General features: G+C 37.8%; 1 protein-coding gene across 1 annotated transcript; it reads left to right on the top strand.

Annotated features, from left to right (window-relative positions):
- The first annotated feature begins 404 nt into the window (after positions 1-404).
- On the top strand, positions 405-1,488 carry LOC124160392 (THAP domain-containing protein 5-like). The gene is made up of 2 exons (XM_046536228.1): positions 405-557; positions 934-1,488. Exons 1-2 carry the CDS (start codon positions 405-407, stop codon positions 1,486-1,488), a joined length of 708 nt encoding a protein of 235 aa, XP_046392184.1.
- Positions 1,489-11,354: the final 9,866 nt, after the last annotated feature.

Here is an 11,354-nt window from a genome sequence, read left to right as displayed (position 1 = left end):
ATTTCCTTCACTTTCAATCGGCGATCCTACATGACAAATTTGTGCACTTTCGCAATGATTTCTGGAGTGATGACACATTTTGGCCGACCACTGCGAAGATCTAATCTCTCCCGACCAAATTTAAATTCATTTGTCCAATCAGCAACTATTGAATATGAAGGAGCAGAGTCCAACACCACCTAGACTAAGGCCTGAGTGCTGAAGGCTTGAAATCCTCTGACGTCACGAGGCGGAGGCCTAGCGAATTCTGGCAACCCTACCGTTCCTAGCGAGACCTAATAATAAATAACGTGAAAAGTACATTTAAAACGTGTATCCTGCGTGCATGCCTGCTTGTATTAGTGAAGTTTCGCGCGGATTTCGGTGATTTTAATTTAAAAAAACTTGAAGTTAACGAGTGGATAATGGTGAATAAGTGCTGTGTACCTCACTGCCGAGGCAATTATGCGGGTGGTGAGAAGGTTTCCGTTTTTCGTTTCCCGGAAGAAGACGAGCTGAAGAAGAAATGGATTAGGAGAATTCCGAGGGAGAATTTCATCCCTACGGAATATTCTAGGGTAAGTTGGTAAGGGTACCAACAATTTTAATGCCTGATTGTACAATTAATTAATATTTACGAGTTAATATACGAGGGTCTGTACGAAAGTTGAACCGCTCTTATTTTATGGCCATCCATAATCAATGCATTCGTGCAGGTTGTTGTTATTTGTTGGAACGTACACTCGTACGTTATCTCTTATGTTTTCATTCATCTTATGTAACCAGGCAATAACAAGATATATTTCTGAAATATTGCGGTATTTAGTTTTTCGCTGAAATATCTCAATGCTAATGTTTGTAGAAGGCTGTCACAATGGCGCCTAGTTTTTAGTTTATGGAGGTTCTGTATTTGTATGCTGTAATCATGCAATACTATTTTCCCTTGTACTTTAGGTATGCATTAAGCATTTCCTGGCTCATGATGTTTACTCGGAAACATCCGCCTTTGATGAGAAGACTGGCAAGGTAATTACAGTGAAATTGCCAACACCCAGACTGAAAGCTGGTGCAGTACCTTTTGTTTTCCTTGGCTGCCCGTCTTACTTAAGTTCGGCTTCATCATCACGTGAGGAACCCGAGACGAAGAGACTCAGATTGGAGATGAAGCACCTGGAGAGGTGTATTAAAGAGAGTGAAGAAAAGAGAAGGCTCTCCGAGGAAAAGGTGAAGTTTAAGGATTCATGTGAACTTCACAACAAATTGGGAGAATGTGACTGGTTAGGTAATTTTCCCATTGTCAAGAAAGGTGATGAATTGCTTCTCTGCTATATCACAACCGATCCTGTTCCAGAAATTAGGGCGAGTGTTTTGGTGGGAAATGATTTGGAAGTCAGAAGCTTTTTGGGCACTGTTTCCTTGAAAACAGTTGGTAACTCTAAGTTTCCCATGTATGTCAATCAGTTGATTTGTTTTTACACTACAATATATCTGTGGAGTCTGACGATATAAAAAATGTAAGTAATGCTCTACCTGTGTTAACATACATAGCTGGGTATTGTGTGAGATCATATTTAAAATTTATTAATTGTCCATTTTGTAAAAAAATATTAGTGAAGGAAAGAATGTTAGAAGAGGTAGACAGTGATAATTTGGTGAAGTGCCTTAGTAGAGGTGATCTTTTTGTGCCTCAGGAAGTTGCTGTGAATGCTTTTGTCCATATATATGTTGTGATGAATAAAATAATCAGCAGTGATTTAGAAGAAGAATTTCTAAAAGAAGTCAGTCAGAGGAATGCATTATACAGTGTCAGCATGAATGCGTTGATTCTAAATGACTACTTAAATGACATCTGTGACATTGGGCACCAAATAAATAATGCAATAAAAAAATTGTATATGTTTGTGCCAACATCTTTTTAAAAAAATACTGTTGTAGAAAGAATGACGAATGCTGTCGTGTTAGTAATGCAAGAAAGATAATGAAATTTGTGAAGTGATTCAGCATCAATAAATATAGCGATATAATGAATTTGTATTCTTGATTATTTATTACAGTTTTTTTAATTAGATCCTGGTGTCTTATTTAATCGCACGTTCGCATTGTTTTTCTTTGAGAACCTCGAATCAACGCAAGGTTTATCAATGGTAAGTGAAATTTGACTGGTTCCTGTTAAAATTCTTCCAAGGGTCTTTAATATTTCTAAAAAAGCTTTCCGATTGTGAAGGAATTTAGATGAAGTCTTTCTACTATCTGACGAATCCGATTAATGAGTTCTGATATTTCGTAAAAAGTTCGGCTTACTACGGTTTGTTTAAAAGTGAAAAATATGCATTTACGGTAAAGTTTCATTGAGTGGGTCATGGTTTGCATAGACGCAAATTTAATGGCTATGATAAATACGCGGTTGTACTAGTTATATTCATCCTTTGATTTTCGGAGTTGGACAAAATAGATGATTCCCGTACATTTACAAGAGACGAGCTTTCAGTACAATGAATGGTTCGCAATCGGCCGGATGGCCTTCGGGTTGTGACGTCACGCGCGAGTCCTCAGGCCTTCTCTCTAGGTGGTGTTGCAGAGTCCCCCAGTGTATTCTGGAAATTGGCATGAATGTCCTTTACTTTCATACCTTTCTTTACAACGTTGATCGAATCATTGCTCGAATCTCTATTTTTTCTATCTTCGAAAATCACCGCGCGGGAACAGCAATAGAGCCAAGTCACCGCCGCAGCTCTCGTCCAACATTGCATGTGTTTACATATCGGCCTCGGTGGCGGTGGGGTAAAGACCTCGCCTGCCAATCCGAAGGTCGTGGGTTCGAATCCCACCTGGGGCCGTATTCTGTAACTCCAAACCGATCGGTGCGGCACCGATTCGTTGGGTGCGACGTCACACCGACTCCCGGTAAGAAGTCGTGCGATTCTGTACGAACCCGATCGGTGCGGCACCGACGAGAGAACGGGAGATCGTCGGTAGTCGTACCGACAGCAAAAAGGTGTCGACACGGCCACCGACTAGTGGGTTTCATGAACTCCCCATTTTGTTTTTACCTCATCACCGAGTAAATAGTGAGGTTTTCTGCAATGTTATCTTTTTCTGCCACTTCGAATACGCATCTATAATTCACTGTGTCATCATCTATATTAATTACCTTGACAGAAATATAAGATAATGGTTAATAAACATGAGGTTTGCTAACTTATAATGACTTTCTCTCATTTATGTTACCACTTAAGTGAAATTTCACTCGCTTGTAATAGGCTTTATTTCTCTCTATCATCATTTATTTGCTCCTTTGACATAAAAAAGATATTTTTGATTAAATACGAGTTTTGCCGCACTGTTATCACTTTATCTCACTCTGAATAGGCGACTGTTATTTCACTCAATCATCAATTTGGCGTTTCTCTCGGCATAGAAATAAGATCTTTTTATTTAAGTATGAAGTTTGCCACAACGGTATCAGTTTCTTTCATTTGTAACAGGCAACTATATTTCATTTCATCGTCAGCCATTGATTCCCTTGACGATAAAATAAAATATTTGTTAATAAGTATGAGGTTTACCGCAATATTATCATTTTCTCTCACTTGGAATGCGCAACTTATACATATATATTTCACCCAATCACAATTTATTTACTTCCTTGTCATTACACTTCTTTTAATTACACCCAGCTCCATATTTTTAAAGCAATTTCCTAACTTGTTCCTCTAATATGACATTTACATTTGCATTTGAATCCTAAGTTCACGTTCCATGGTATGTTATTTTCGTCTGCTACGGTGCCAATAGCATAACCTTCCGTTGATAACATTTAGACGGAACTTACTTAATGACAACCATGTTACCAAATCATTAATAAATAGCATTATACGGAACCAATATTTAAAAAAAGAAACTACGATATCAACGATAGTTTCAATAATTCATTCCAGCAACAACAATCTCCATTACATACAAACTTTATTGTGATGTTGTAATATTGTTTCCTTCGATTCTGTAGGTACAGCATTACTACCACACATTATATAAGCATTGTTAACAACTTATCCAATATCGATTATCTTAATCTAGCAATAAGTCGTAATTTCCGCAAATAAAAAGGTTCAGAATGACGACAACAAACTGTGCCAATGAGTCTTCACTTGTTTTTACCCGTCTCATTGGTGGAGACACGTTAGATGACTTCTAACTTCGGATATATTCGGATTTTCCCTGTTTGGGAAGGAGAGGGAACCGTACCGACTGGTTTGATACCGACGACTATACTGAATCGCTGAATTTGCCGTCGTCGGTATGGAAACCGTCGTCGGTACGGAATGATGTGCTGTCGGTGGGCTGGGAAGGGAAACCGAACGGTGCGGTACCGACGAAATACAGAATACGGCCCCTGGGTAGGCGATCCCTAACCAGAGCATGGATGTTTGTGCTGTGCTTTATTAATGCTGAAGGCCCGTTGCAAAGGCCACAATGTGCTATTTACGGGGAATTTGGAAATAAATAAATGTCAAAATGCAATGGATATCACGTAAACAACTCGTTGCGCTGGCGTTGACCTATCGTGGTGATTCCGAGAACTTTTCAAATCACCCTCGTACCATTAAGAAGTCATTACTAATAAACGAGGCTGTTTAAAAATATATCTCTGCCTGTTAGGAGAAAATTTTAAAAATTATTTTGTCCACCGTTATTATCGACGTCTTTTTTTCCAACGCCGTTATTATCAACATGGAGCTAACCGAGGCGTAACTGGAACGGGGCAGGTTGAGAGAAAATGATTAACTCTCAAATATTTTCATATTTATTTTTTCAAACCATCCAACACCAACTCTGGGTCCTCTTAGAAACTGTTTTTTTATGGAAATGCCGCAATCAACACTGACTCTCACCTCTTCGAAAAAAATAAAACGGCTGCGAGGAAATCTTCGGTCAGATAGGCGAAAGAACCTTTGTTTTTTTTCGATTCACTTGACAAAAATAATATACTCTTTATACTTCGACCTTGCGTCCTGTAAAACTGGATGCGTAAATTCTTACCCCCAGGAGACTTCAACCGCTTCTTTATGCTAATTTATCCTTCTTCTCCTTTCCTCTGTACGCCGTAAAGAAGTCTTAGCATACTTTACAAAGACCGGCTGTCCTCCTTGACTCCAACTGATAGCGGTTGTTTCCAGACACGTTTTTTTATCATTGGCAACCCCATAAAATACACTTATTCTTAAGCATTTATACTCTTGTAGAATTTTAGTTTTCCCGAAGTTTAGTTTGAAAAAAAATTTCTCGGATTCGCTACCGGGTGTGACATATTGGGTTATCGTTCCCAACGGCTGAGTCTGCCATCACCTTCAGCGGCTGAATCGTCAAAACCTATGAACATATTCAACCCCTCAAGACGATGGCAGACTCTACCGATTAAACGCTGGGAGCAATAACCCAATACCACACTCGTTGAAAAACCCGAGAAATTTTTATTCATTTTCACTGTTGCTGGGTATATTCATAACATACCCAGGAACATACATCAAAGGCGCTGAAGCACAAACAGAATATTGGTTACAGAAACACCCTTAATTGTTATGGCTACGCTAGTTAAGAAGCAGATGTAAAACTTTTATTAAGGATTCATTCTCTCATATATCGTAATGGAAAAAATATTCGCAAATAATTTGATTCGTGTCTTAGTTTTCCTCTTTCGGCATTTCACCTAATTTTTTAAACCTTTGTGTAATTTACTCTCGAGCAGGGCCAGCAAGTACAACCCAGATATATTCTCTTCTGATTCTAATCTTCTTTATAATTTATTATTCTAATAGTCCTAAATACGTTTAATGAAATAAAGGTGAAATTATAATTAAGCTAAAAAATAGTCATTTAAAGGTCCCGAACGTTATCATAAATACTTTGTACTGTATTCTAATAAAAATTTGACCTGGTGGTAATATTTTTGTGATACACATGTTCTTTATTAGCGCGGCCACTACAAATTATGCGAATGAAGTTGACTAAAAACACCTGGATCACTTTAAATGTATCTCCTGAAGATGAAGCTTACCAATAATGGACGCAAGAGACAATAGGGTAGTTTCCTTCATCAAAGAAAAGGAAAGGCATTGATTGCGATTCGTTACCCATCATTACTGTATTCATAATATACAAATTATTTTGTTTTAGAAATCACAGTTTAGACGAATGCCAATGGTAAATTTTAACCGCATTTGAAAAAGGCCAGATTGGCGCCCATGCGATGCCACTCCACGTGATGACACAGGGACCTAGTTTCTATACGAGTAGATGGGAGTATTGCATCGTCTGAGATTACCAATGCATGCACAAGGCACATCTCTTAATTAAAATTGCCTAAGGTCGGAAAGTTTCCTTGTTTGATAGGGTATTAATAATCCTTATTTGAACCAAGCGCTACCTGCTTGCAGGGTACTCTGCTACCTGCTAGCAGCCTGCAGCGTAGAGGCGCTCATTGCCTCGCATCAAGGTTGCCTCACCCTTTTTTTTCCCAGCTTTTCCCAGCATTCATACTTAGCCTTCGCGTTTTCGAGCACTTTAAAATTTTCACTTTTCATTTGATTGCGAAAATAGATATCGTCATTTAAAAATCTCAAAGCGTGAAATACGTAGGTACTCCAGGAGTAATGATCTTTCGATTATGGCAATAAAAAAATAATAGGAAACCACCCTATTGTGACTACAGGAGAGGCAGTCGTACGCTGATTTTTTTCTAATGTGGCGGCAGTGAGGATGAATTAATTAGACCCGATATAGATAGTTTGTACCTTATTCAAAATGATAATACTGATGAGGAAAAATACATTTCCCGATTTAGGGTTGTTTTTTTCTGATAGCCGTAATTTCCGCCTTAGAATTCCGAAAAGTCAGAGAAAGACCCTTGATAGGAAGACATTTTTTTAATGGAGCATGAAACATCTAAAACTCGATCAGTGAGGGTTAATGTCTAACCTTATGAAAAGCCATTACAGGCCTAAATACCGTTTTACGCGGGCATGTGATTGCACTCTCTGAAGTGCGTACGAAGGCGTCGTCAAAATTGCGTCCAGTAAAGCAACGAAATGCTAGAATGCATGGACGTGAGATGGCAAAAATAGCCCCCGCTCTAATTTCATTCGTGCATTTCCTCAATAATGAGAAATTAATGTGATTCTAACTTGCGCAATAGAAGGAATTAAACTACCAAATATTATGCTTGATTTATAAAGCAATGGGTGTAAGAAAGCCTCTCAACAAATTTTTCCATTGAGCGCTGAATAATTTCGCCCCTAGAAGAGTTTGAATTTTCAACTTGAATTCCGCGCCAAAAACGTATTTATCGGGCGACGCCATGTTGATGACGTGTGAACCTCATGATATCTGCATTGCTTGCATTAGGAGTGCCTCATCGTAGGCGTTATTTCGAGTATAAGTAAATGGCAGATGAAACGGAGAATTTTAAATGAGTGGGAGGAAACCTTACGTGTACTGTTGTGTGCCTAATGTGAATCTACCTCTCCTTAAAAACAAGAAAAGTATTTTTTTGTGCCAAACGACCCAGACCGAGGAAGGCAGTGGTACGGCGCTGCACGGTGACAGCATATTCCTTCAGAGATGGGCAGTTATAGAATTTGTGAGGTCCATTTTAATGTAAGTCTCTTCTGCTTCTCAATGGGATTTAGTTTCCTTAACTCCTTTCGTTGTCTTTGGCTGCACATCGCAAAATTTCGTATTTGCTAAAATACATACGCGCTCAACGGGCTCAATACAACTTTACTTTTTAATTGTAAATATATCATTATTTTGGATTTAATGATTATTTTGTGTGCATTCACAGTCATGGTTGAGCTTCCACGCGAGACAGACGTGGGCTGGTGCTTCGCTCGAGACCGGCAGGTGCCTCAGTGATGTGTTAAGTTGCGTCCAGAGTATAAGTGCATTCAATTACGAGGATAACTTCCTACTCAATTTAGAAGCTCGAGTTACTAATATTAAGTGGAAACCGCAGTTTAAAATGGCTAATTGCAGTGTATGTAATGTGAATGTTCTTTAGCGCCAGCTAAGGATTACCTGCAGTGAATGTCAAACTCAGTGTCACGCTACTTGTGTTCACTTGTCCAAAGAGGATATCGAGTATATTGGCGCTGAAAAGCAAAGTTGGCGTTGTCCTACCTGTGCTGCGGAAAAACGTAAGAGCATGTCAGTAGTTCCACTGGCGGATACGGACACTGCTAGTATCTCTCATATTATAAACCTTCTAGAAGAAGCTAAAGAGGACAGGAAACGCATGGAATTGGACTTGAACAAGGCCATTGAGTTTGTGCACAATAGATTAGATGAAAATACTAAAGTGCTTCAAGAAAACTCAGCGCAGATTGCTGAATATTTAGCGACAATAGACTTACTTAGGCAAGAAAATGTTGGCTTAAAATCTCGAGTGAGTGAATTAGAAAAGAGGTTAGACGACCAAGAGCAATATTCTCGCGTTAATGACCTTGAAATACACGGCATTCCCCAGCAACCAAATGAAAATACCTTAGAAATCGTGAAAAGTGTGGGGGACGCCCTTGGTGTTAAAATAACCGACGATATGGTGAACACATGCCACCGATTGGGAAAGAAGGGACACGAAGGCGGAACGAGAGGTATCATAGTCAAATTCGTCCGTAGGTATACAAAAGAAGAAATTCTTCAAAAGAGGCGAGTGAAAAGGACCTTCGCCACACGGCACCTGGGCTTGGCGACCGATACTCCGTTGTACATAAACGAGAGCCTGAGTCCAGGTCGGAGGAGACTCTTCGCTGCTGCGCGTCTTGCGAAGAAAGAAAAGGGATACAAATATTTATGGCTAAGGCATGGGACAATACTCATGAGGAAGAAGGAGAATGATCAAGTAATCACTCTGAAATCCTTTGATGACCTGGAGAAACTGTAAGCATTCTGTGAGTGAGTTATGTATGTCTTCAACCTATCTTTACTAACAAAATGCAGAGTACTGTTAATGATAGTGGATTTAATGGTGGCAGGTTCCTTGTCTTCCATCAAAATATAAGAAGTCTAAGAGCTAATTTTGATAAATTTGTATTTCAACTAATTAATCTCGATATAAAACCCGCTGTAATTGTTTTGACAGAAATTTGGGTCAATGACACTGAAGTATCTATGTATCAAATAACTGGCTATCGGAGTTTTGATGTGTGTAATAATAACTATAGGGCTGGAGGAGTTATTGCATATGTAGCAGATACTTATGAGTGTTTTTCTATTGATCTGGGTGAATTAAAAACTGCTGATATGGTTAAAATATCAGTAGGGATAAATGATTCTTCTTGGATAAGCATTATTGGTGTATATAGACTTAATTTTAATCCTGTTGAACATTTTTTGAGTGAATTGGAGAATGTATTAACCATCTCTCGTGAGAGGAATTTAATTGTAATTGGTGATATTAATTTATGTATATTACAACCCAACGATATTTCCTTTGAATATCAAACCCTTATGGCTAGTCATGGACTGGACCAGCTTATTCGAGTACCAACTAGAATTAGCAAAACGGGTAGTACATGTATAGATCACATTTTTTGCAGAAGTAGAGATAACTATAAGTATGAGGGAAGAGCGGACGATTGGGGTTTAACAGACCATCATGCTGTATCATGTTCTTTAAATATTAATGTACCCATTAATATATACGAACGAGTTTATCGAAGCCATTGCCGGATAAACTTTAACCATCTAAATAATAGTTTGCTAAGATGTGACTGGAATGATGTTTATTCACAACAAAATGTCAATGAAGCCTATGAAATATTTATAAATAAATTGAAATGCTGCATTGAAAAAGCTGAATACGTGTCAGACAGTAACAGATCGGGAGGAATGAAGAGGCCATGGATGACTTACGCTTTGTGCGGGAGAATTTCTAGGCGAAATTTTCTGTATAAAAAAATGAGGAAACACCCTGAAAATGAAAAGCTAAATAGGTACTACGTATCGTACACGCAAAGATTAGAATATGATATTTAAAAGCGCAAAGAAAAGTATTACAGGGACCTATTTGATAGTAATGTCAATAATACCGCTGCTCAATGGCGCATTTTAGATTCACTCACGGGAGGAAAGCAAGGAAATGAGAATTGTGTAAAAATTAGAACTAGTAATGGTATCGTTGTCACTAAGTGCCAGGACATTGTAAACGAATTTAGTTCACATTATGGTAAAGTAATTCAAGAATTGACCCAGAACAATTATTTTGAAAGTAATACGAATAAATACAAAGAAATATTCCCAACCTCCAATTCAATTGACTCACTGTTTTTTGTTCCTACTGATGCGAAAGAAATTAGCAGCATTATTAAGGAAATAAAGTCTAAAAAATCTAAAGGTGTTGATAATATTTCCACACAAGTTATAAAAGAAGTAAATGCAAATATTTCGGAGGTCCTTGCCCATATTGCTAATCTAAGTATGTATACTGGAATATTTCCTAAACAATTAAAAACTGCAATAGTGATACCAATTTTTAAAATAGGTGATAAAATGAACGTAAATAATTACAGACCAATATCCCTATTATCTGTATTTGCTAAAATAATAGAAAAAGTTGTTAAAGTCAGACTTCTTAAATTTCTAAATCAGCATAGTTTTTTCAATAAAAACCAATTTGGATTTATGAGTGGTAAGAGTACAGAGGATGCATTATTAAAATTCTGTTCAGAGCTGAACGACGGACTGAATAAGAACTGTAGAGTGGCTGGCTTATTTGTAGACATTACCAAAGCCTTCGACTCCATTAATCATAACATACTAATGAATCGATTGTGGGAAGCGGGTATACGTGGAACCGCATATGATTGGTTTCAAAGTTATCTTTGTGATCGAGATCAATGTGTGCGTCTCAAAAATTGCTACAGTGAAAAGATTCGACTCACCTGTGGTGTCCCACAGGGTTCTGTGTTGGGACCCATACTGTTTTTAATATATGTAAACAATTTATGTGCTGGCAGGTTTAAAGGTCAATTAACGTCATTCGCAGATGACACTGCACTAAGTTACTCTGTTAATAGTGTTGATGATCTATATGAACACATACAAAGTGATCTATTAACACTCAATATGTGGTTTTCGGCTAATTATATGTTGTTAAGTGAAAAAACGAAATATATTATGTTTAGCATGAGTAAATCTACCTCAAACAAAAGTAAACTATACTATCAATGTGCAAATTGTATAAAAGATAATGTTACTTCCTGTGATAAATGTATTTTGGTCGAACAGGTTAGTCACATAAAATATTTAGGTATATATTTTGACCAAAATTGTAAATGGAAGTCTCACATAAATAAATTAAAATCAGAAATGATTACTAT

The sequence above is a fragment of the Ischnura elegans genome, chromosome 6 (genome assembly GCF_921293095.1).
Source record: "Ischnura elegans chromosome 6, ioIscEleg1.1, whole genome shotgun sequence".
NCBI lineage: Eukaryota > Metazoa > Arthropoda > Insecta > Odonata > Coenagrionidae > Ischnura > Ischnura elegans.
The sequence above is the reverse complement of the archived record's forward strand: the minus strand, read 5'-3'. Positions and strand labels throughout refer to the sequence as shown.

Excerpts from the sequence above, each read along its gene's own strand:
- LOC124160392 (XM_046536228.1), top strand. The coding sequence starts at position 405 with ATGGTGAATAAGTGCTGTGTACCTCACTGCCGAGGCAATTATGCGGGT. Across the intron at positions 558-933 it reads TCCCTACGGAATATTCTAGG|GTATGCATTAAGCATTTCCT; the intron begins GTAAGTTGGTAA and ends CTTGTACTTTAG.